General features: G+C 39.4%; 1 protein-coding gene across 1 annotated transcript; it reads right to left on the bottom strand.

The window, feature by feature from the left end:
* Nucleotides 1–232: 232 nt before the first annotated feature.
* galnt6 (UDP-N-acetyl-alpha-D-galactosamine:polypeptide N-acetylgalactosaminyltransferase 6 (GalNAc-T6)) lies at nt 233–20414 on the bottom strand. Its single transcript, XM_017720903.2, has 11 exons — nt 20089–20414; nt 17174–17672; nt 13885–14057; nt 11918–12067; nt 9348–9582; nt 5963–6080; nt 5639–5839; nt 4545–4676; nt 4168–4269; nt 3521–3679; nt 233–2097 (listed from the first exon to the last, which is right to left on the bottom strand). The coding sequence occupies exons 2-11, from the start codon at nt 17644–17646 to the stop codon at nt 1984–1986; spliced, it is 1857 nt and encodes a 618-aa protein (XP_017576392.1). The 5' UTR covers nt 17647–17672; nt 20089–20414; the 3' UTR covers nt 233–1983.
* Between the last annotated feature and the right edge of the window lie 7279 nt (nt 20415–27693).

Raw genomic sequence — 27693 nt, 5'->3', positions numbered from 1 at the left:
GGTCTCTCTCTCTCTCTCTCTCTCTCTCTCTCTCTCTCTCTCTCTCTCTCTCTCTCTCTCTCTCTCTCTCTCTCTCTCTCTCTCTCTCTCTCTCTCTCTCTCTCTCTCTCTCTCTCTCTCTCTCTCTCTCTCTCTCTCTCTCTCTCTCTCTCTCTCTCTCTCTCTCTCTCTCTCTATATATATATATATAAAATATCTCAATGCGTTGGTTTCCATGACATCACAAAGTTGGTGTATTCAAAGCAGCCTGATTGTGTAGTTTATTTTCATGGTTGGACTGGAGAGTGAATCATGTTTTAAAACGTACCGTTACATACATACATATACACATACATGAAAACCTTTTATTTTAAAAAAAAAAGTGAGGGAAGTTTCATTTTCCATGATATGGGACCTTTAAAACTCTTCACAAACCAACCTGCAGAAAAAGAGAGAGGGACATCTTTGTTGTAAATTAACTGCAAACACTGACCAGGTTAAAGAGTGGCCTAGTACAACTACTCCTTCATTTGATCATTTATTAACCTTATCTAAAGCAAATCGGCCTCCGCGTGGATTACAGCGGTCATACAGGAGATTTTAAGAAATAATATAGAAGATAAATTAAAAGGAGGCTATGAATCATTGGCATTTATTAAAACAAAACAAAAACACCCTTCATTTCTTTCCACCAGTAAAGAAAAACTGCTCTCAGTTATGGGGGAGATCAGAAAAGTCACATAGGATCTTCAACTATAATAATAAGGACAAAATATTAATTTCATGACTTATTTCACAAGTCATCTGCCCAGTCCAAGAGATAAAAGCCTTTTCTATTAGACTGATATGACTTCTTGGCTTTATTTAAAGGGAAATTCCACTGATTTTTCAAAACATCTGCAGAATTTCATCTTTAAGATGTAAACAAAGTCAGTCAGAGCGGTCAGATGTGAAATGATCCTTAGTAGAGAAACGTACCGAATACTGAGATTTGTTCGCAGTGGTGGTGATAGGACCCAGACGTGAGAAGTGTTTAATGCCTCTAAAAGCTCTCTCCAAGACAGCTGTTGCACAAAATGGTTATAAACACGCTGCCTGAGGCCTGAGACATGGTTTTACCATTTACAGGCTTTTTAATCTATACAGGGCAGCGAGGTACATGCAGGCAAAATAGTCCCCAAAGAATGTTGTATTTTTGGATTTACCACTACTTTACCATCATCAGCATTGCATATAAAGACTCAGAAGACACTCATAGGTTCCCTGGTTGTTTTTGATATATTTGCTTTAGAAATTAGAGTCAGCAAATTTCTCTACAATGAAGCGTTTCCTATCAAACTATTCTGAATGACTTTGTTTACATTTCAGCTTTAAATTATGAAAAAAATGTGGAAAAATATAAACGGTGGAATTCCCGGTCAACTGATCAACTGAAAAACCTCACTTCACAAAACTCTCCACTGGATTCTGATCAACAGATACCGCAACCTTGGCTTGTGTCAAAGCACGATCCATTCTGTACAACTAAATTATTTTATGACATATCATATCTACAGTGTCTTCTTGGCAAGATAAAGGCCATTTGCCTTGTCTACAATAACTCGCAAAAATATTTCCTTCTCCAAGACTTAAAAAATAAAAACATAAATAAAATGGTCAGTGTCTTTAAAATGCAGTAGTTTGGACAGCATGAAGGACGATACCACACACTGAGTCACCATATGTAAACAATACTGCCGCCAGGTGAGTCGCTCCCATGCTCCATTCACTTTTAGAGACGGTGCCTCTTCTTGCCTTCCCTGAGTCACACATCACCACATTCATAATACGCAGGTCTTTGGTTGTTCCACTGCATGGATAAACTATCCACTCTGTCTCAGTTCACTCAGACAACGAGTGAGCTACAGTATGTATTTAAGCATATGAGCTTGAGTTAAGGCCATCCTTTCTTTGGGGTCTATTGGGTGTAGATGTCCTTGCTCGTTAGGTGGACTGAAGGAGAGGTCAACTGAACACCCAGCGCTGGTGAAAGTCTTCTGTGTTACAGGGGCTTATGACTATCTGGTTATCCTTCAGGTGGAGGCACTTATCGGAGGAAGGGTTCTTTAATAGCTTCTCCTGGAAACAGCAAAACAGAAAATAATTTAAAGGTGGGAAATTCAATTTAAAGCAATTACCAGAATATTCAATAAAGTGTGCACTCATTTTCTGGCAAATATCAAATTTGACTTTGAGACAAACGACTTTAGAAACTCAATAAAGCTAAAGCTGGTTTCTTATTTAAAATTTACATTCTACCTTAAATGCTGCAGCAGTTACATTCAGGTGCCTGTCCAGGTGGGAAAGTGGTTTAAGGTGGAACTAATAACTTAAAAAGCCCACAAAGTAATGGCAGAAATAAATACTGATGTAGGTTTATCTGTGTATTGTTTAGATTTGTTTGTACCATGATGCATAATAAAAAATACTTTAGATTTGGTTGGTAAAAATCATTATTACTAAAAGCAAAAGGGTGTCCCAGAATAATAAGAAATATATATTTTGTCCACAAATTCTACAACAGTATAAATAGTTAAATTATTCTTCCAGTCACATCTGTGTATTCAGTGGATTTTATAGTAAATCTGAAATCCAAACTGAGCAGCTGCATCCAAGCCTTACATCAACAAGCACAATGCAAAGCGTCAAATGCAGTGGTGTAAAGCGCCGCCACTGGACTCTAGACAGAGTCCACGGAGACGTGTTTTCTGTAGTGATGAATCACACTTCTCCATCTGGCAATCTGATGGACGAATCTGGGTTTGGCGGTTGCCAGGAAAACAGTACTCGTCTGACTTGGCTGTGCCAAGTGTAAAGTTTGGTGGAGGGGGGATTATGGTGTGGGGTTGTTTTTCAGGAGTTGGGCTCAGCCCCTTAGTTCCAGTGAAAGTAAGTCTTAGTGTATGTTGGGAATGTGGCATTTTAGAAACATTACACTGGAAAATGTTTTCTGACTTAAATGTTAAAAAATAACGAATCGAGATTTTATCAGGCACTGAATTTTTAAAGAATCCTATCCAAATTAAAATTCTATAAGATCAGAGATTATCGCTGCATTCCGCTGCACTCTGAAGTCAAATATAAATGCATTCCTATGATTCTTCTTTGTAAAATCAAGTCCACAAACCAATGTTTGGTTGTGTGGTAAGTCATAGATTTTGATTTGCATTTTTGAAGACCTACATTAACTACTGAGGGACCATGAGCAAAGTGAAAAAGTGCATAAGTTAGGCCAGCTAAACTGATGCAAAGGGAGTATGCTTACTGTTCATTGTGCAAGCTGTCATTTTCACAGTCAGGTGTGTTTGTGTGCAAAATTGGGCAAAGCAAATCTTTCCACCTGCTGGGTTTCAGGCTGAGAATTCAGACTTTGTTGACGGAGCCACTGCACATTTCCAAGTTGGAAGTCATATTTTCCCTATGTTCTGAGACCAGTGAAATGCAGGATGATGCCACTAATAGGATGAGAAAACGGCTCCTGGCTGGAGACTCGCACACATACCTCAGTGATGATCCACTCCTGCTCAGGAGCCACTGAGGTGCCACGCCCCTTCAGCTGGCATAGCTCTATCCTCACATGCTGTGGGTAAGGACTGGCATGCAGGCACAGCTGTTTTCCTATGTTATGCCTGAGCTCCTTGTGTGATGTGTATTCAAAGTACTAAAAAGAACAATAATTACGCATCAGTAAGTGCATGGATTTCCAAACTACAGGGGCAGAACAGACCAGCTTAGTCATAGGAGCAAGCAGTCAGTTTGAAGACTTACAGTATTGTTCAAAAGTTTGGAATCACTTGCCGTATTAATAATGCGATACATTATATACAATAATAACTCATAGTATAGATTTAAACATTAAAATCTAGACACAAAAGGCTTTGACACTTCATTTAGTTTTTCTACTATTTTGAGAAGAACAAATAGTTATTAAAATGATAAATAATGCACAGAGTGCTGGTTTCCCAGACAGTGATTAAGCCTAATCTTGAACTACATCAAAGTGTTAATGTTGAATTACTATTGGAAATTATTATTAGTCCAAGTTTAGGCTTAATTTGGCTCTGAATGAAGCAGTCCTACATCATCTACTTATATATGTGTGTATAATAAAAAACGGGAAGATACTTAAATGTTGCTGTGTTTCATTACCTGGTTTCCGCCCATGTTGTGGCATGTATACATTATTACTGGTTTTCCTCCATTGTTATTCTCCCCCACATCCAAACAGCTTTGAGAGCCTAAGTTCTTCAGCTATATCATGGCATAAAAACACAGAGTCAACAGACAGACTAACATCTCTGACTGATTCTGTTGGTGTGATGCACGTTTCTTAACCCTCCTCTTGGAGACCCACTACACTGCACAACCATTCCCTGCCTCAACTCACCTAAACCAGCTCATCGACTGATTGTCAAGCCCTTCATGAGCTGGATCAGGTGTGCTGAGGCAGGGAATAGTTGAATTTGTGAGGGACAGTAGGCTTCCAGGAACAGGATTAACAGGTACGATGAAATAGGAGGACTTACAGCGCCATACTGGACAGGTGTAAGATCAGGAACAAAGACTTCTGGGTAGATGTTGTTCAAATACCAGGAAAAGTTCTTGCACTGTAAAGTTTCCCTGAGATTTAGCCGAGAAGATATGTCCCCGTAGTTCTTCTGCATGAGCAAAAACAAAACAGACTGCTTCAGACTGAACAAAAGTTCTCATTACGATGTCTTTTTTTAGTAAATATAAAGGCAATAGTTTGGCAAAAATGCACAAAATACACAATTTTACATTAAATGTAATTGATCAGCCAAGGCACGTTTGGTGTATGATGTTACGGTTGGTTTTGCACTGGCTCTACAAGGCTAATGTAGCTAATGACATAATGGAAGCTTATAGCCACCAATTAGCACTAATTACTGCAAACAGCATGCCTAAATCACTGTCTTAACAACCTGATACAGCTTAAGGTAAGTGATCCCAAATAGACTGGCTTATATATTTCTGACACTGTAATCTATAATTATAATTATATATATATATATATATATATATATATATATATATATATATATATATATATATATAATTATATATATATATATATATATATATATATATATATATATATATATATATATATATATATATATATATATATATTTTTTTTTTTTTTTTTTCTTCTCATATACAAGTATGTGTGTGTGTATGTATGTATGTATGTATGTATGTATGTTTCCATAGGGAGTTCCTCCCCCTTTACTGTAGTAACAGCCTCTACACTTTTAGGAAGACGTTGGAACATTGCAGTGAGGATTTGATTGCATTCAGCCACAAGAACATTAATGAGGTCAGCTCAAAGCTACTGGATAGAGACATATAGTGTCAGCTGTATCAGTAAAAACTGTGGTTACAACCATTTTGGAGCCTGATTTCTTTCCATTTTACACACAGCAGTGTATTATCACTGTAGTAGTGTCTCAGACCACAAATGCAATCTCAAACAGATTTGCTTCATAACTTGATTGGATAATTTAGGCAGTTTGAACAAACGCTAACTGGTGAAAATAAGCTGCCATTTCTTGTTAGCTTCATTTGCCTCAAAGCTCTGAAAAAGCAAACTTGTCTTCACCTCTCTGGCCATCTTGGCTGCGTTCTGGTTGCGGCGGTAGTAGATGAGTTTGTAGTCGTCCATCCACACCTCGGCCAGGCGTACCTGGTTGCGGGTGATGACCTCTGTACCCTTGGGAAAGGTGTGAGGACTCTTAGTGCGGAAGACGTGACCGACCACAGAACACGGAATGATCTCCAGCTGTCCACCACACTGCCACACCTGAGAACGTTGATTGCGTTTACATTAGCAAAAGTTCATAAGCTGAAAACTTACATTACTTATACATTGAATTGTAGGTGTGAATGGGGAAAAAAAAAAAAAAAAAAAAAAAAAGTCTCTAACCCTGAACGACATCTCTACGTTCTCTCCACCCCATATCTCCATCTGGTCGTCATAGGTTCCAATTTTCTCAAAGTAGGCTTTGGAAATAGCAAAAAGGCCACCAGCAAAGGTTGGAGTTCTAAAAGGAGAAGGAAAGGTTGAAAAGGGGTTCCATGCACCAGGATGAGCCAAAAGACATAGTGTAAAAAACAGCATCTCACATGATCTATTTTAGCAATTAGAGTTTGTACAGACAAGGGTAAAACAATCTGAAAACAACTCATATGTGGTATCATGCAACCTACTCCAATCAAGCTACTTGAGAACATAGTGAACCGTCAGGTCCATCAGTTTTTAGAACACACCATCATTAGTTAATGCCTTAAATTATCAAGAATATGACTGCGTCAGAGCACTGGCTCTTATGTGAAACCAGCAGTCATTAAAAGACATCTAATCTCAAAAGAACTGTTATGACTGTCCCTGATTAGGGAACTACGAAAGGCACAAAGCAGAAACAAACAATTCTCGACAGGGACATAGAGGAAAAAAACCCAATCATTTTTAAGGTTTATGTTAGATCATATTGTGGCCCATCACGTAAAAAGTTGTCTTAACTGTCACAGAAGCTTTCTAGTCTTTCACCATTAAGATGCACACAGATGATTTCAGGATAGATTCATTCTTTGTTCTCTTCAAAATCCAATCCAGTATTTTTCGATGTCTGCCCAACACTCATTCTGGCCAAAATAACCTCTCTAACCATAATAGAAAGAAAGATCTTGAAAGCCATTTACTTAAATTTAACCATCTGAATTATGAGTCATACGTCCCAGCATCATAACTGCATATTGCAGCCTTCTGTGAGGTAAGTATTGCAAAGGTCATTATTGCACCAATGTGCAGTGCTATAACTTTTGTGTTCAACAGCTGTACAAACTCATCACCATAAATTAGAATTTTTTACTCTGCAATCTACCTTAGCAGACAAAACAGTGTGCACATCCTACAACCCCATTTCCAATAAAGTTGGGACATTGTGTAAAACATAAATAAAAATAATACGATGATTTGCAAATCCTTTTCAATCTATATTTAATTAAATACACTACAAAGACAAGATATTTAATGTTCAAACGGATGAACTTTGTTTTTTGCAAATATTCACTCATTTTGAATTTGATGCCTGCAACACGTTCCAAAGAAGTTGGGACAGGGGCAACAAAAGACTGGGAAAGTTGAGGAATGCTCAAAAAACACCTGTTTGGAACATTCCACAGGTGAACAGGTTAATTGGAAACAGGTGAGTGTCATGACTGGATATAAAGGGAGCATCCCTGAAAGGCTCAGTCGTTCACAAGCAAGGATGGAGCGAGTTTCACCACTTTGTGAACAACTACGTGAGCAAATAATCCAACAGTTTAAGAACGTTTCTCAACGTGCAATTGCAAGGAATTTAGGGATTTCATCATCTACAGTCCATAATATCATCAAAAGAATCTGGAGAAATCTCTGCAAGTAAGCAGCAAGGCAGAAAACCAACACTGAATGCCCGTGACCTTCGATCCCTCAGGCGGCACTGCATTAAAAACCGTCATCATTCTGTAAGGGATATTACCACATGGGCTCAGGAACACTTCAGATAACCACTGTCAGTGGACACAGTTCGTCGCTCCATCTACAAGTGCAAGTTAAAACTCTGCCATGCAAAGCGAAAGCCATATATCAACAACACCCAGAAACACCGCCGGCTTCTCTGGGCCCGAGCTCATCTGATATGGACTGACGCAAAGTGGAAAAGTGTCCTGTGGTCTGACGAGTCCACATTTCAAATTGTGTTTGGAAATCATGGACGTCATCCAAAGAGGAAAAGGACTGTCTGAATTGTTATCAGAACAAAGTTCAAAAGCCAGCATCTCTGATGGTGTGGGGGTGTGTCAGTGCCCATGGCATGGGTAACTTGCATTTGAAGGCACCATTAATGCTGAAAGGTACATACAGGTTTTGGAGCAACACATGCTGCCATACAAGCAACGTCTTTTTCAGGGACGTCCTGCTTATTTCAGCAAGACAATGCCAAGCCACATTCTGCAGGTGTTACAACAGCGTGGCTTCGTAGTAAAAGAGTGTGGGTACTAGACTGGCCTGCCTGCAGTCCAGACCTGTCTCCCATTGAAAATGTGTGGCGCATTATGAAGTGCAAAATACGACAACGGAGACCCCGGACTGTTGAGCAACTGAAGTTATACATCAAGCAAGAATGGGAAAGAATTCCACCTACAAAGCTTCAACAATTAGTGTCCTCAGTTCCCAAACGCTTACTGAGTGTTGTTAAAAGGAAAGGTGATGTAACACAGAGGTAAACATGACCCTGTCCCAACTTCTTTGGAACGTGTTGCAGGCATCAAATTCAAAATGAGTGAATATTTGCAAAAAACAATAAAGTCTATATGTTTCAACATTAAATATCTTGTCTTTGTAGTGTATTCAATTGAATACACGTTGAAAAGGATTTGCAAATCATCATATTCTGCTTTTATTTATGATTCACACAATGTCCCAACTTCATTGGAATTGGGGTTGTATAATGGAGTGTGTAGGCCCATAGCACAGCTGTGGTGCCACCCTGACACTACCGAATGCACTCTTAAGTTACTGCTGGGTGCCTTTACTTTAGTTACACCTGCAAGATATCACAGAGGGAAACAAATGGTACAATTCCAAATTCAAACTGTTTATCAGTGTATACTGGCAGTCAAACGGAATAAATCACTGGTACAAGCAAATAAAATGAATACCAACAAAGGACATGGACAGCTAGGAGTGGTCAAGTGACTCAATGATGATTCAGAGTCATGCAGCCAAGGGCAGGTATGGCTGCAGGCTTTCATTCCAAGGCAGGAACAAGCTAATCCTACCTTTTAAAATTAATCTCTTAGTCTTCAGACAGCTAATGAGTAGTGTTTTGTGTGCTCCTGCTTGATTGGAGTAAAAACCCATGGCCGCGTTGGTTCTTAGCAGATAGAATTGGATGCCTTGGCTATAGAGCATAGAGCAAACCCTTTCTATGGCATCCCCAACACAACTTTTAGTATCACCAAATGAAGGGAGTGTTTTTTGTTTTCATCCATGAAATGAAGTAAATGCATTTAACTCTTACTTGCAAATAAACAATTCTTCAAAAAAAAAAAAAAAAAAGTACATAAGCAGTTCTTTTTGACTGCTAGTGTGCAATGACTGCAAGTTCATGATCATCTGAAACTGCACTGAGTAAATCTGTGTCCTGAGAAAAACTGAACAGTAACTTTGTACACAGAACAGGACTGGCTCTAACAGTTCTGTGAACAATTAGGTAGGGCAGTCTTATCTCCCTCGTATGGCTCTATAAAGTTTATGTGCCACTCACTTCACAGGGTATGTCTCATCTCTACGTTTTGCCTGTGCATAGTCCGGAATGGCCTCCCAGCCAAACGTAAGGCTCCAGTCGAAGTTGCCTCGGTTGTGGGCGCGTGCGGTGGACACAGGCTTGTTAAACTGGAAGTTGTTTAAGTCAATGGTGGTGATATCAGGGCTCACCACAGCCGTGGGCTCTTCCACTATCCGGGCGAGAAGCGGCTCGAGCCAGCCGTGGAAGCACTCACCTTGGATTTAAAGGGGTGGGGGGAAAAAGGAATGTCAGTTTATATGTCAGTAAATTTCAAGTCAATGAACTCTGCCGATTTTTAATGTGTCCTGGAGTCTTTGTGCCGATGATGGAAGTTTAACAGCTGAGCAAATTCAGTACGTCATGCTGCTAAAAGAAGTGTTAACAACAGCTGTTTCAGTTCAACCTCAAAGTTTATACTTGGAAAAGAGCAAGTGCACCGATCAAGGAGTTAATTATTCCCATCAATGTAATGCCCAGGAAGCAAAACTGCTTGTTTACTGTAAAGCTGATCCTTTGAATTTCAACAGAAGCCAATTTTCCATCAAGAGCTCCCAGTGGAGCTTTCTTATTCAGAAAGGTTATGTCGCTGCCCTGTTCTATACTTTTGCCCCACTACAACTTTCGCCGCATTGTCAGCTGTGGGAGATAGGCAGCAAGAAAAAAGGGGTCAAAAGTCATCATTCTGGGTTATGTGAGGTGTGCCTGAAGAGCAGGTTTTCTAAAAAGATCTCCTGGGCATTGACCATTTGTACTGCTGATATAATGTGAAATTTGAAAGACATGAAAAGCTATGAAAGTGATACTGTCTTTTAGAAAAAGCTTTAGGAAAACAAAGAAGCCATATTATTTACTAGTGGAATCAGACAGTTCATCTAAGACAAAGAAAAGTAAAAACGTATCCTGCACGGTAACAATTGATCCCATGAGGAAAATGACTGGATTCAAGCTGCTTACGTTTCTGAGTATAGTACATACACAAATGTTTGGTATCAATGTTGAGTAATACAAAACCAATTTGACTGCAGATAAATTGGTCAAATGATTCTAGTACATATCAACTACATAGGCTTTACACAATTTGGTGGAAGAAATGTTAGATGTGTCCATGTGATGAACAGAGCTGCAGATAATTCCCTGAAACTGAGAAAGTGGTATAACAATGAAGTTATACTGCAACTAATATCCAAGATGTCTGGTGATCAAATTCTGAGGCGGGTCAAGAAATTATTATAAACATGTAGTTACAGCGCATCATTTATGATCTAGTGGCTTCTTATTTCACATTTGAAATTTCAGCATTTGAAATTCACTATTAGCATTAGGTTTACAACATCTCTATCTACACTGTAAGTTTAAGTTTTACTGAATAAAAATATGAATGTGACAAGGGATTCCAAACTCTTGGACTGTAATGTATTAGAGTGGGACCAACATATCAGTTGGCTGATAACATCGCCCACAATGACGACCACAGTCATCAGGTATCAGTGATTTTAGCACAGAAAGTAAGTGAGGTCACAGCATCGCCAGGATGCAAACCTGCTAACGCTTGACAACAGGGCGAAATATTAAAAAGTCGTGCCACAGCAGTACAAGCTGAACTGGTGAATCGCAAAACACTATCATGCTTACAATTTATATTAAAAACTAAAACATTCGTATTTAATTACAATATTTAAGTAATAAACTCAATTCAAATATATGTATTACAAATCTGAATATGTTAATTTAAATATATTATTTTAGACTGTCATGTGCATTTTAGAAAACTGGGTCGTATTTCATAATTTGCAGATGTCTAAACATGAAATTACAGTCATACGCAAAAGTTTGGCCGCCCCAGTCAAATGACATGTTTGTAGGTTTTGTAAATGAAAATAAGTCAAGAGTAACTGAACAAACATCTGCACATTTTAATGCACAGTTACTGTTTATACGCAGAATTGAACATGGAAATAAATTATTTGGGGGGAAAAGTTAAACATAAATTTGTCCTGTACAATAAATAATAGCAGGGAAATGCCATATGTAAATTTGCTCCCTGCAGAGAAAGCGTTAACTTCACTTATAAAATCAACCAAACGTGTAATTTGACCAGTGTTCAAACTTTTTGTATGTTGACTGACATTATTGGTTATTGAAATTGCTGTCCAATGAAAAACACATATCTCCATTTTCTGCGATTTTTATTTTTCTGCATAATTTGAGCTCAGCTGATGTCCTCGGGCTCGGGCTTTGCGCTCCACCCCCTCCACACTCGCGGCTCTCTCGCTGTCAAGTGTTCGGGCCCCGCCTTTCTGTCGGCTCTCTCGGCCGTAATCGTAAGGGCCCGGGGGGCGGGTGCATGCCACACTTATATTGAAGGTAAAGAATGTTTTTGCCCTCTCCTGTAAAATTACCATTTTGGAAATACCTGTTTTTCTTTGGACAGTAACAATATACACTCATACCTGAACATGTACACAGCTCAGAGCTAAACACTCAACATTCTATTTTGGTATAATTAGTGGTGAGTGCACCAGCAGTGCGAGTTGAGATGGGCTACATACAGTGAGCATCCAGGAAGGTGAGGACCTCGCCCTGGGCTTGACTGGCACCCAACAGCCTCGCTGTGATCAACCCCTTCCTCTCAGGTTGACGAACAACTTTAACAATCTTCAGCATCTTCACATACTCGTCCAGCTGAGAGTGCAAATGACCTGCAGCACAAGCACAGGGCCACAGAGCAAAAATAATCACCAACAGCACAGAAATAGCCTCGACAAACCACCCAAGAGATTCTTCACACGTGACCGGGAAATACAGACAGAAACTTTGCTGTCAGATCCACTGCCCTGAAATAGTGTGTGGACTTCTAAATCAAACGTAATTATAACTGTTACACTATACAGTTCTAGGCAATATTGGTAAAAAAATAAATCAATACAACAATATTTTTAATCAACAACTTTTGTTTCAAATACTGTACCAATATCTATTATATCAATATCGCATAAGCTGAAATGAAAATGAAACAAATGTTTGGGCCACAATGCCACTACTGAGTTTTCTTTTTCATATTTTGAAAAGTTCTAACTAGTTTTACAGTAGTTTATTTGAATTTTACATTTTAAACTGGCCAATTTTACACATTGTAAGTCTTATTTATTTAGTCATTTGTTTATTTAACTGTAGGGGAGTAGATTGTTTTAGCATGGCACCTAGATGGCTACGTAAACTTGATTTCAGACTAACTAATTTTAGACTAAGCATTTGAAACCAGCTTTTCTAGCTGAACGTTCCATAACTGTCTGCAGGGGAACCAATTTCTCTAAGCACCTGATAGGAAATGCGTTTTGTGGTGGGACCAAAACCTCAAAATGCATCATCTACTTTCCTGGCATATTCATCTCGCAGACTGATGAGCAGTTCACAAGTGTTACTTGTGCTAATTTAAGGAAACACTGAGCACTACAGGGGCTGATATTGATCAGACTTTACCAAGGAGATTCGCACTGTTGATTAAGTGACTTAAGCAAATCCCCCATAGGTAAAAACAAAAGGATAACAACTTCTCAATATGATAAGACAACCCTCTTGCATGCATGCATGCATGCCTCAGCTCTAAGGGGAGGAAAAAAAACTTCCTGTGGTGTGACGGCACTTTTACACCCCCCTGTATGTTCACTCGCAAGCTTCCCTTTTCTCAGAACCCTCCTTCTACAGTTTGCTCCCACTTAATGCAGGAAGTCACAATTTCAATAAAGCAGCAGTTAATGCTCTTCTTACAGATAAATACTTGTAGTAGGCCTGCCAGATGAATTCATTTAGAATATGATGATGATTATTATTAATAAAAATATGCCATAACTTTTACACAAGCCACATTGTTTTATTTATTTATTTTTTTTTTCCCCATATGTTAAATTCAGTAAAAAAAAAAACAAAAAAAAACAGTAATCATCCATTAACGTGAAGTGTAAAAGCTCAAATAATTGTGATTCTGTGATTAATTAATTGTGACTGGCCTATCTTCATGCATTGTTTGTGTTATTACGGAACAGAAGACACACAAATATCAGTAATGCTGGACAACAGTGATGTAATTCAATATTATAATGTTTTATAAATATCATGGTATTGTGATATGAAACTAATTTTAAATGTGCAATAATAAAATTAAAGGCCCCATAGTTCTGGAGCACTGCTACTATGTTAAAAGTCTGCCTTATGAACCAGACACAGCTTGTTGGTCTGTTTTGCTACATTTTCCCCTCTTGAAATTGAACTAAAGGATCCCCTATACAGTACACAGACAGCTAGACAGAAGCGGCTTTCCAGAAAGAAACTTTCTACTTATTTAGATTATATGTATTCCAAAAGGATACGACGTACCCAGCACATTACGTTTCTGTTATCCATCAATGTAAAAGCTGCTTTGTTTGCAGTCAGGGCAATAAAGCGAGGCTGAAGATCCACCTCAACAGTTCAGACGGAGATGAAGTCTTATCTGAGTCTTTGATAAAACTGCACCCACCTGCTGTACTTGCGTCATCTACCATTATGATTTCCTTCAGCATGATTGCCGGGGACGTGTGCAGGACGCTGTAGACGGTGCGCAGCAGAGTGGACCAGGCCTCATTGTGGAACACTATAATCACGCTGGTCGTGGGGAGAGGAGGACACTTGCGGAACTTGCGCTCTACACACCTGACATGCACACAAACACAGGGACGTGGGGGTTAAACTCAGGTGCAAGTTTGGAGCTACTGTGATAATGCAGCCAAAAAGTAGTCTTACATCCCCCAGATCTTACATTAGCTTACATTACCACTGTGCAAGCAACTAAATGAGCATAAGCAAGTCACATCTAAAAGGAGGAGTAACTACCTCTCTGAATTTTTGAAGGTCACAATTTCAGAAACACCATTCTAAATCTACTGGAAATGACTTAATGTAAAACAGTCTGAGGTACATACAATGCTGTTTAATTCGAGGAGGCCATCAAGTACAAGTTGTTCACTTTTCGGGAGATATTTCTGAGGAGATTAGATATACACTAATCTTCTTGCATAAGAAAGGGGAAAGACAAAGAGAAATAAGAAGGAAAAAACAGGAATTTTCTAGAAAGAGTCATAGGATGCAGTTAAGGGGGGGGTGTTAATAACTGTGCAAGGCCTGGCAGACTCAACAAAATGTCCCCATCAGATAAACAGTACCTAACGCCTCCTTCGTTGCGAGATAGAAGACAAGAAATTAGCTCCACTCCGTCATCAGTTTAAGATTACTTGGATCACGAGAGCCAAAAAAAGTGTAAGCAACTTATAAGACTGAACTTTAAAAGATGAAGAAAACTATCCCTCCAGATTCCTTTTAAAAAACAAAAGTAAGTCTCTTGAAAAGAATGAAAGCTGTAACACAGGTAAAATGTGGACACATAAAAGGGAGGAAAGTTTGATTTTATATTTGTTTGCTGAGGCTTTTACAGTGTTCTGTCAAGAATTTTTTTTCTGATTCTTAAAGATGGTTTTGACAGGAAATCACACAAATAAACCTTTATACAGTAGTGAAGTGAAAGTTCAGGCATGCGACTAACTGCAGTCATAGCGCTTGATCTAAACTAAACATCTGAAAACTGAAGTGCATCACAATACTTGAGATCCAAAATTTAACCGGTCGAAACAGAAAATTAGAACCCGTGTTCACACCTATAAAAAAATACTTTAACAATTATAATAATAATAATAATAATAATAATAATAATACATTTACAAGTACATTTATTTTTAATCAATATTTTACAAATGGCACTGCACTAAATCCTAAACCTGCTCACTGACGATATCAAAGCGTAATGTAACATTATTTTATTATCATTACAAATTATGCCCCCTATGAATCAGCATTAAAGGGATAGCAAAATTAAAGAGTGCTGCTAAGGCTAACAATGAATGAAGGCCAACAGTTCTAGGTGGCATGAGACCACTCCAGCTGGCACAAATGCTCTTCGTTCATTCCTGTGTTACAAGACTGGCTCCAACCACAACTTTAACAGCACAATTTGCTAAAGATATGGCTTAATATTGCTATGATCAAGGAAATCGTCCCACAAAGCTCAACTCAGGATCAAATAAACAGTAAACATCAGTTACAGAGCGCAGCGGAGTGAAACGTGTCTACAGCTAGAGCAGTTCCTTCTCCTGTTCCTGGTGACCATTCATTGGAGGCATAGGGTCAACTGACAGGTCCTTCAATCAAAGGCGTTATTGGGAACAGCAAATATTGCTATCAGTAAATGTTTGTCTAGCACTCATACAGCTTCAGTTCCAGCCTTTAAAATCAACACAATGCTGTTCACGTCAGAGTTCATGTGCAAATACACCAAACAGCCCCGAACTACAAGACAAAAGTTATCTGCAAGTGTGGATAGCATCACTATATGCAATGACATTATCAGATCATGACATGCACCACGATCATTCTGTTTTTCTGAGGTCCGGATGCAAACATGATCCATTACAGATGCAGCAAGAGGTAAAAACAGCTTAAGTAATAGCAGGATTAGGGGATAGCTGATCGATTACTTGTTACTATGCAGCTATTTTTTTTTTGTTTTCTACATGCTCCCTATAATCAGCCAACATCTGTCTTTCATATGTACATGCAATCATCCTGTGGTTTAGAAGTGCTGACAGCATTCTGACATAATTTAGCAGCATAATGATAACAATTACAATAAATTATGCCAGGATACGTTCAATACTCCTAAACCACTTGACATAAAAGGCGGCGATACAAGGTTTTGCCCCGACAGCAATAACATGGAAAAGTACTGATTATCCCCATGACTGTATTATGATATTATTATTATAATTGACAGCCCAAAATCACTTAAATGAAATCTTTTTACAGGAACGTACATTAAAAGTTCCCTTTCCACTTTTCCAGTGCAAACTGCTTTTATTATTAGAGATGCCTGATCTGAATAGGCAGATTTTTGCTTCAAAACATGACATTATCCTATTTATTCATTTATTTAATCTTTGGCTGATGTGTGTCAATTTTAGGATGGAGGAAAAAAAAGTCCAGTAAGTCATATGGTATTTGAAAGCTGCTGCCACACCTACACCTAAATAGTTTGCTCAATTATGTAATAGTTATTGTGGTAAACAGCCAGTGGTATCCAAAATTTTAATGCCAGTTAAATAGGCCACTGACTTTTGATTCCAGGTTGGCACATTAAAGCAGAATGAATGTTATTTATATTGTGACACTAGCTAATTATAAATACTGGAACTGTGCCAGTGCATTTCCGGTGTTCATTTAGACCAAACAGTGCGAGCTTGGGTTAAAAACTATGCAAATAAAGGCTTTTAGCCAATTAGGATGTAAATAAACCAAAATCTGCTACTAAAACTCAATTTCCTATGAATAACTAGCTTCTACATTACATATAAAATCAGCCTGCATAGTATAATAGAGTAAAGGTAATATTCTATGAATCAGTTTACACAAGAAAGTCCATTAATTACATAGTGCTTCAGGACTTTCATCTGCATCTGTACAGGTAACAACTATAATGACTACAGACTGAGGCAGTATTTCTCTACTCAATCCTTGGGGCCTACTAGATGTTTCGCATTTTTGCTCTAATCTAGCCCCCAGAACACCTGCACCAGGTATTAGCTGTTCTTAATCGGTTCAGGTGTCTTAGGAGCTGGACTAGAGAGAAAAAATGTGGACAGTGTGGTTGGTCCTGAAGTCTGGGTTAAGGAAGTACTGGAATGAATGGAGCTGCTATTTGATCAACTGACAAACATTCTTACTCAGGTGGCCGAGTGTCATCTCCGAGACTGCGGTGCAGGGAGATCCGGTCGCTGGCAAATTGATTGAAACAGTGCCGGGTCATGCCCTCCTCCTTCTCTTTCGCTTCGTCTGGGGTAAGATTGTCTTTCTGGAAGCCTTTCCCAGCAGCTCCTGGACTATTAGGGTCCTCCTGGGGTCTCTCTATCCAGGGTTTGAGATCTGTCTGTGTGTAGAAGCCCGGGGGGCACTGCTGATTGATGGTGGGCTGCTGCTCCTCCGATTGGGGTTGCGGAGCTCCGATCTGGAAGGCAAAGTGGTTCACAGCCCCGCGGACCATGTCCATCACTCGCCCCTTCCTGTCGGACAGGTCCTTCAGCCAGGGATCCTGAGCTCCGCTACCCACATCCTTCTGCAGAACCACCAGAACCACCATGAACAGCGCGCCACCGAGGATCGTTAGCTTCAGAGGGGAAATGCGACGCCTCAGACGCATCTTCGCACGGCTTCAAGTTCCACCAGCTGAAAAAACAGAACACACCACCAATCAGTAATAATCTGGGCAAGGGTCACTGCTATAAAACTGTGAATTGATTTGCTGAGGACATACCAGCTGCACTTGTCCACGTAATGTGGAAAAAAAAACAGACCAGCCAGTATGACGATCAAATGAATGCGACGAGGGAGCTTCACGTGTGGCACAGGCACTAAAACTCACCTAACAAGTGTACCGCACCCCATGGGCCACCACCCTGTAGGATCTACGTGGCAAACAGGCAGCTAAAGTGAGAAGTCAGCCAAGGCTTGCACTCCCTTTATGCATAATGAGTAACACCACACACTTTGCATTAACACATACCAGCAGCAACAAGCTCTTTCAGAGCTGTCCAGTGGAACATGGTGGTTTAACTAGGCACAAAGTTTCTTGACAGTCAACATGAGACTAGAACCAAGACCAAACCTTCATACTTCTTCCAAGACTTAAAACCACCGGTTGTTCTGCTGGGTTTGTGCTGCTCCGATGATGGTGATACCTTAGTTGAATAGCATTTCTGCTATTACAAATCACACATCAAAAAACGCCCCTGTGAGATCAGCAGCACCATCACAGGACTGAGAATGGACTGAGAGTCAGACTCTCAGGCTACAAAACCAGTTCACCTGCACCGAGTGCTTTGACGCAAAACAAAAAACAATGTAAGGCGTTGGAGGCACATTCCATTCTTGCCATTCCCAACCAGCAAATATTTTCCTATATGCGAATTGCTGATGCCAGAATTATCATGTACATAGCTACTAATGCTGAAACAGACATTCATAAAATGCAGACAGTGGAATTACATCTGCCTGCACACTTAAAAAGATGGTTCTTCAAGGGTTCTGTTGCAAAGGAAACGATTCTATTTAGAACCATGAGTCCTATATAGAACCATGCTTAAATGGTTATTTGCTTGGTGAAAAGGTTCTGAAGATTGATGGGGAATGTGTTGTTTTTGGTTCTATACAAAACCTCTTTGAAAACGGTTCTACATAGTACCAAAAACAGTTCTTCTATTGCCACAATGTCAAGCTTTAACAATAGAAGAACCCTTTTGGTGCTATATAGGACCATTTTCAAAAAGCTTCCATACACAACACATTCTCCATCAATCTGCAGGACTATTTCACCAAGCAAATAGCCATTTAAGCAACCCTTTTTAAGAGTGTGGTTTAGCAATAGGGAGAAATAGGATATTTATTTCTTTAGGGTTACAAGCATGGCAAAAATATCACATCATGTCAAATCAGTTCATATCTTGCTCTGTTTTTAGAGAAATATGCAGCTGATACTGAAAAGTAGGGCTGGGCGGTTAATCAGATTTCATTTTCAATTACAATTTTGTCTTCCAGCAATTATGAAAACAAGGTTATTGAGATAAAACAATTCCGCAATGATGCTCTCGATTTTTTTTTCTTTATAGGGTGTGCTTTTGCCCCTCTCTCAAAGCCAAAGCTCATCAAATTGGGTCCAATTCGTTTTCATAGATTATTTTTATATATGTTTAGCAGTTTTCAGTAGTCTGTGGATGTGCGCTACAACATAGTTGATTTTATTTGATATGTTCTTTTATCGATCACTTCTTTAAATGTGTGTATACAGTTGTATTGATCTGTTTTGCATTAAACACAATTTAACAAAAAAACAGTTAAAGTTCAGTGAAAGCCACTGTTAAAAAGAGTTTTTTAAAGTTTAGTAAAGACACGACGTTTACAAAATCTGTGACTAATCGTGTTAAATAATCGTGATCTTAATATTGACCAAAATAATCGTGATTACGATTTTAGCCACAATCGAGCAGCCCTATGGAAAAGTGACTCACTTTTACACAACGTACCTCACAAATCAGCAAAACAACAACTGTATGTCTTCTGTTGCCACAGCACTGAGATATGAATCGTAACGTGCCCAGTTTTCTGTCGAAATGTCTGAAGTAATCGCTCTTATCTTCCGACGGTTTGTACCCTGTACTTCCTCAACAGGAGCACTTCTGTAGCTGAGAGACTCGAACAGGAAACTCGTTTCAATAAATGTGACAAGGAAGCACTTTTGAGACCTTTCAATGTCTCAAAAAATGTTTAGCTCATTTCACACCATCACAACTACAGCTGGAGTACATAAAATAAAGAAAAACAGACCACTTTCCACTTTCCACTGGACACAAGCTGCGGCTGAGAGAACTGAAGACGTGGTCCTTCAATAATATTCCAGTCGAGATGACCCTCAACTACCGAAATAAAAAGGGTTTCGACGATTAACCTTCAGATAGAGCGATAGAAAAGCGTTTCAAGTGCAAGCTGAGGGGTGAAAAAGGAAAGAAAGGCAAGGATAAAGTCTCGGTTGTGGGCTACGAGGACGAGCTCGGAGAGTAAGTGCAGTTATCAGTGCTGCTTCTCCTACCTGTAGCAGCGGCGTCTGTCCGGACACTGTCGACTCCACCGGACCGAGGAGCGCGTGATTCTTAATGTCTCACCGTGTGGTTCGCTCGGCGGGGGCGAACAGAGGCTGTGACTGTGGACTTACGGGGGGCGGCGAGTGAAGGGGCAGCAGTGAGGATAAGAGAGAGTGGCCACACTGCTCTCCCCGCTTCCCTTTGAATGCTACAGGTGCCATTCGCCCGAACGAACAGGAGGAGTGCTCTGGGTCCTACCGCCTGCGGTTTACCTCACATTCGCCTGGTTCTTATTCGAATCTTTCCGTTCCTCCTTAAATGGTGCAGCAGTTGCACACTGGCGCTGGAAGCCTGAGGCACCAGAATGAAGTGCTGCACCATTTAAGGTGGAACGGATAAATTCGGATGCGAAGCCGACTTGAGCTCAGCGAACGGTTCTTCAAAACTTCTTACAAACTAAAACCCATCTTGTTTTCTAATATCCTTGTGCTCTGAGGATAATTCGCCCCGTGATGAGTGGCTTCAGATTTCTAATGTTCTTTTATTCACTACTTCGCCGACAACAGCTTAATTAAAGTTCTGGAGAGGGTGCAATAAGCTTACATGCGTTACCTCCGTAGATCTGAATAATGAATGGAAAAGAAATTAAATACCGTTTCCAGTAACTGCGTCTTGAAACCGAATACAGATTTATTCAGAAACGGAGAAAAGCCCGCCAGACGGCAGATCTGCGCTATCGGTTTACGGTCGGTGGGTGAGAAACCAGATTGCAGATCCACTGATGGACATGAAACTAGAGGACAAACCTGGGAGGCAAAGGTTGCAGCGATACGATGATACATCATGATCGATGGGACGACGATACATCATGATCGATGGGACGACGATACATGATGATCGATGGGACGACAATATGACAATACATCATGATCAATGGGACGACGATACATCATGATCGATGGGACGACGATACATCATGATCGATGGGATGACAATATGACAATACATCATGATCAATGGGACGACGATACATCATGATCAATGGGACGACGATACATCATGATCGATGGGACGACGATACATCATGATCGATGGGACGACGATACATCATGATCAATGGGACGACGATACATCATGATCGATGGGACGACGATACATCATGATCGATGGGATGACAATATGACAATACATCATGATCGATGGGACGACGATACATCATGATCAATGGGACGACGATACATCATGACCGATTGGGTGACAATACATCATGATTGATGGGGTGGCGATACATCATGATTGATGGGGTGGCGATACATCATGACGGATGGGGTGGCGATACATCATGATTGATGGGGTGGCGATACATCATGACGGATGGGGTGGCGATACATCATGACCGAAAGCCATTATAAATGTTTAAAGATTAGTATTTTCATTCAGCAAAGCTTAAAGGGCACCTTTCTCGGAAACCTCATGTCCTCACATTTGTAATGTAAGACAAATTTATATGTGAGACATAAGAATTTAATAATTGCACATTTTTGGACTGTACTTATTTATTAAATTACTAAAATAAATGTAACATACTATTTCTTGTATAATCCTTAGTTACTTAGATGAATCTAGTTAAAATCCGTTGGATATGTCCTACAAACTGAAGACTCTTTTGCCCAAAAAGCTTCCCCGCATTCTTAGCGGTTTCGCTGGTTTCTGTTAATTAGCTCTTACTTTTTGACTTCATAAACATAACTATTTTTACAAAATGTTACATTTGTGTCACAGGCTGTGAAGTTTGAATGTATTTGACATGTTTGTGTTACCATGAGTCTCACCATCTTCTTACCATGATAGTGTTTTGTGTTCAGGTTAACCACCGTGAATGCCAACGGATTGGCTAGCATGCTATAAGCTACTGGAGTTCTCAGAAATGGAGGATTATAATGGAGATGTCTTAATGGATGGCGATACACTATGTAAGGAAGAGTGTTTCTCTCAAATTGACCAAATTGGCCAGTTTTGGAATTATTTATTTATTTATTTATTTATTTTGTGACGTCACAAAACACACCAGAAAAATCTCATTTTAAGGGGAGTTCTACCAATTTTTTAAAGCCTCTGAATAATTCAGTCCTTGAGACGTAAACAAAGTCATTGAGAGGGGTCTGATGTGAAGTGGGTCATTGTAGAGAAACTTGCAGAGTCAGTGGTGGTGCTAGAAACCAGTGGTCACGATATCTACAACACAGATATAGCCATTTCATTTATTATCCAAAGCCACTAGTGAACTTACACATGTCTTTTGACTTTTATGTGTAACATTGATGATGGTAAAATAGTCATGAATCTGAAAAAGTATGTTTTAGCCTTACAGTACACTGCATGTGCACTTCCACATGAATAGATTCAATAAAATTTGAATAGATTCAAATACATTTTGAGTCAAAACTACCACATAACAGACGCCAGGCAGCACATATTTAGCCATTTCATGCAATAACTTTCTGTGAGGGAGCTTTTAGAGGAGGACGTCTGGTTCCTATCATGTGAACCAGTCTGAATCAGCAAGTTTCTCTAGAATGGAGCATTTCCCACCAAACCATGCTGATTGGTTTTGTTTAAGAGGACTTACATATTTCATTTTGGTGGAGCTTTATTAGAATTAAAATATAAATGTAAAGTTTTCTTTGCTGGGTGCATTGATAATCTACTTTGTATTATTAATAAGCATTGCACAGTATCAGTATCACTCTATCGCAGCATCAGACACATTCAAAATGTCATAAAATATCGAACAGTTGTTTCACAAAATGTATTTGCATCATTTCATGAGGAAGGTTGAGGCCAACACTGCGCATTAATAAACATATCCACTCTGCAGGGCTTGTCTATATGAGAACTCTAACTTTATTGTGGATTATAGTTATTACCTTTCTCATAGTTTCAGATATCTTTTGGTTTAGAAGGGGTGTATACTGTCGCTGTCCAAATAAACAAGCTTCTCCAAAACTTTACAGGAGAAGCCAAAATATTCTTAATGTAACTTAATGTAACTTAATCTAAAGAGATTCTATTCCAAGCAGTTTTGGAGCATTTTTACTGCTCCATTTATTATGAAACTGTCACAGAATATAAAGGGCGGCTCAAATCATGTAGAAATATAAGGTCCAGCAACCCAGAATAACTCAAATAAACATGCGCATATGCACACATACTTATGCATATATATATATATGCATGTATATATACCAGAGATGATTCACTGATTTTAATCTGCCACTCAACATTCAGTCCAGTTGGTTCTTGTGCTTCATTACCTGCATGAATAATGTGTATGGTAAACAATATCCTTCCATGTCCTCAGTGCTTTGCTCCAAAACAGCAGCCTGAAGCTCAGACACTGTGGTCACAAAAGTACAGAACATCACGCATAGCATTTAAACTAATGCCCCCTTGTGGAACACGACTCTGTTCTCTAACTTATCTTTAACATGGAAGGAGCTCCATAGCATGGATAAGATATTGGCAAATTAGCTTTACCTGCTGGGAATTGAATATTATAAAATTCAAAATATATGTTATATTCTAAACTCACACCCAACTACCATAAAGTAGCATGCACTAGCATGAAAAGTCAAGCATGCTAATATTCTCTGAAACGCTATTCTGTAGTTTAAGTGCTAGTTAAGAAAATGACCTTCCAGCAACTTTGTGGTAACTTTGTGGAGTTTGTGGTAAATCTGCCTCAGTTGAGTGAGGTGGTCTGGACAGGTCAGAACGCTATCAGTAATATAGGCCATTAAGAGCTTTAAATGTTGTGAGCAAGACCTTGTAGCCAATGCAGAACTGAACTGGAAGCCAGTATAAACTGAATAAGGCTGGAGTACTGCTAGAAAAGCCAGCATAGGCCAGCATTGCTGGACTCCAGCATAACCAGCATATCGTTGCTGTTGGAAGAAAACCTTGTATCTCCATTTTTGGCATTTTTCAGTTTTTGACATAATTTGAAAGTATCTGTTACTCTTTACATTGTTTGTAAATTTTATGATGAATGACCTAAAAAAATGACCCAAAATGACAAGGGAAAAATTCTGGTTCCATTGACTTACATTGAAAGTGAAGTATGTTTGTTCCCTCTCCTGTAAAGTTACTATTTTGGAGATACAAGGTTTTCTTCCGACAGCAACGATATGTTGTGTTTTGGATGCTGGTATGCTGGTCAACCAGCATGACCATGTTGGAAACTAGCCTAAACCAGTTTAGACCAGCATGCAACGCATTGTTTTTTTTCAGCATTAATAAGCATTAATAAGATAAATTAAATGAATACCTCTTAAATAGTTGAGGAGCCAAAACATGTTTAGTGTCTTAGGTGTGCAGAGAAAGTCTGTAATTGAACAACTACAAAGGGCACCTATATGCTAAGTGGACCTAATAAAATGGGCAATGAGTGTAAATACAAGGAGATGTACTTAATGAGGTATCTGGTTGGTGTACGCTTCTGTTATGTGTTAGCTAAATTAGTCTTGTAGCTCCATTGAAAACTATTAGTAGAGGAGCAAACTTTAGACACTGAGCCATGTTGGCTGATCAGCTACATTTGGAGTAAGGAGGAAAATTAGGGTAGAATTAGATTTAGATACTAGATTATCACATTAAGACAATTCTTTTGCTGTTGCCCTTGTATTTTCTATTCAAAGCACTGCTTCTTTACAATTTGGACAAAAAGACACCGCAACCATAGTAGACGTATTATCAGCACTACAAACTTACTTTTTTAAATCTAGAATGGCTTTACATCAAGTCTCAGCATCCATTCCAGGTTTGACCAGGTAACACTAGTATGGAATGCATGGAAGAACAAGGTAGATGTTACTGATAAAGTGGATGATACATGTTTGCCTCAGGGGAGCAGGCAAACATGCATCATCCACTTTATCAGTAACATCTACCTTGTTCTTCCACTCAATCGCTACTTTGTGAACTCTACCTACCTTAAAGATCATTGAGCAGGTGTACAGTTACTGAGTGTAGCCCACCTGTTGTCATGCACAATTTGTCAGCCTCCCTCTGCTCCTTTCATTATTGGTCAGCCTTTGACCAGAGGACTACTGTTGACCAGATATTATTTGGGTGGTTCTCAACACAGCAGTGACACTGCCTGAGACGTTGTTTCACGAAAGTTTTGGGAAAAGATTTTGGACTAAAATGTGATTTTTAAAGTCCATTCACAGCGGAGAGCATCGTTCAGGGCATCGTAAGGAAAAAGAGTCCCCAAAGAACATTTAGTTTTTTAGAAATATACCATTATCCACATTATATATAACAATTCAGAAGACATGTAGGTTTGCTGGTCATTTAGATAGTAAATAACATGCCTATATTTGTGGTGTAGTCATTGTGACACCTGGTTCCTATCACCACCACCGTAAGGAGATCTGACATGGTAATTTTCTCTACAATGAACCATTTCAGACCAAACCACTCTGAATGTTTGTTTACATCTCACTGATTACATAATGAAGAAATTTTGAAACGTCAGTGGAATGTCTCTTGATACATTTACTGTCTTTACATATCACAGAACAGCCCTACAGAATTTACGTTGCACATTATTGTTTCTAAGAACATAGCATGGAAATGTGACTGCTAGTAATGACTTGAAATCCTGACAACATGCAGTGTATCTGAACACATTGTGTTGATATCCCTGATGTTTGCCATCTACCTGCATACCCACCCACATGGATACACACAGCAGACAGAACATCTTGATTAATTCCTTGCTATAGTGCTCCAAAAGGAGGAACAAAATGAACAGAGCCATGTCAAGAACATGAAACAAGAAGCCAGGCTCTTGAGACAGGCTTGATTGTGGCCACTTCCATCTCCAGGCAACAGTGTGTGCAGAGCCCCAGCACACAAAACAGCTGACGGGCGTCATTATTTTTTATTTTGGAGGGAGTTTCTTCACTGGACCTAAACACATACACTTTAATGATCTTCAGTGTGGAGCACGTCACAAGATACCATCACAATCTTCACTATTTCATGGGCAAATGAATAGTTTTCTGAGAGTACCAGCTACCAACACTGCAATCTTAGCCGCTCATGAAAACTTAATCCTTCAGTTTAAGGTCCCTACATAAGGACTTCATGAAACATTCATAATGGATAGGTAACTTGCTTCCGAGTCGTTCATTGACATTCATTAGTCCGATGTAGGCCTACAGGCAGTTCTATGGGGTTGTTGACAAATGGTAGCCAGTTTTGGAGCAAAGTAATGTACAGGACTGTGCAAAAGTCAGAGACCACTATATGGAATAAAAGCAGAAAACTACTTAGAAACTTCAAAGTTTTCCAGTATTTGTTGTTTCCATTCTTTTCAAGATCAGGAATATCCCCCCAACTCTAAAGTTCAGTCTAAGAAGTTGGTTGCACTTTCTGTTTCACATGATCCAAGTCATAGGCCACTAATGAGTGGACCGCTGTCCGAGTCCAGTTCAGATGCTGTCCTATGCGGACCTGGACCTATAACTGATAAACTATGGAGAATTATTTTATTTCGACGGGTGGTCCCATTTTAATTGCTGTGACTTTTCTAGTCTTTACAGTACGGCTTTAGCGGCCTGGGAGACTCACAGACCAATCACGTGTTGTAAATATCTCATAATGCTACTTAGCCAATTAGATCTGTGCATTGCGATGAGCACTGAAACTCGAGTAAGTGACACACACACAGGGGAGGGACGAAGCGGGAAACAGCAGTCTGAGAAGAAAGTGAGCCAGAGGGAAGTCATTTCACATGCAGTGCTCTAAAAAGAGAAAACTGACAATAAATTTTGTTGAAATATGATTGAATTGGACTTTATATGATTTGACATTCAGTTGTTGACTACATAAGATGTTTATATAACTATTAGGCCACCTCAATTTTCAAGAGCTTTGCTTGAGGCAATTTTCTCTAACTGAACCTTATTGAATTCTAATTAAAGACCCCTGATCCAAGTAATCCCAAATTCAGTCAGTGATGTTAAAGTCTGGACTTCAGGATGGTCAGTCCATTGTTCTGAGAACACCAGCAGCTTCTTTGTTTGATTTGCAATTTCTTGTCAAATTCCTCAATAATGATTTCTTGGCATCTTCATATCCTTTTAGACCCATAGCGTTGAGTTGTCTTCTCACAGTGGGAGAATGGTATAAGGCATATCAAACTGAGGGCCTTGCAGGCCAAAGTGCTACAGATGTTAATGTTTACCCTCATCTAATGCTCTGAATTCAGTTCACGAAGGCCTTGCTAATTAGCTGATGAGCTGAATCATTTTAATGAGGCAGGGTGTGGAAGGACCGGAGCTTGACACGTGGTTTAAAGCAAGAGTGGTGCTCATAAGTGCTGTTTATCTCATGGTAACAATTTTGGTGGTCTAACAGGTCTTACACATTTGTTATGAGTCCCACTTCTTTCTGTATCCCTTCGGAAGCTCCTGTTTTTACTCTGACTTTCTGTTTCTTATGCAAGCAGATTACTGTATATCTAATCTTCTCATAAATATCTTTTGAAAAATGAGTTATTTGGCCATTTTGACTAGAAATTTAATAAATAAAGGGTGGTCTCT

This window comes from Pygocentrus nattereri, chromosome 9 (genome assembly GCF_015220715.1).
Source record: "Pygocentrus nattereri isolate fPygNat1 chromosome 9, fPygNat1.pri, whole genome shotgun sequence".
NCBI lineage: Eukaryota > Metazoa > Chordata > Actinopteri > Characiformes > Serrasalmidae > Pygocentrus > Pygocentrus nattereri.
This window is presented reverse-complemented; position numbering and strand designations above follow the sequence as displayed.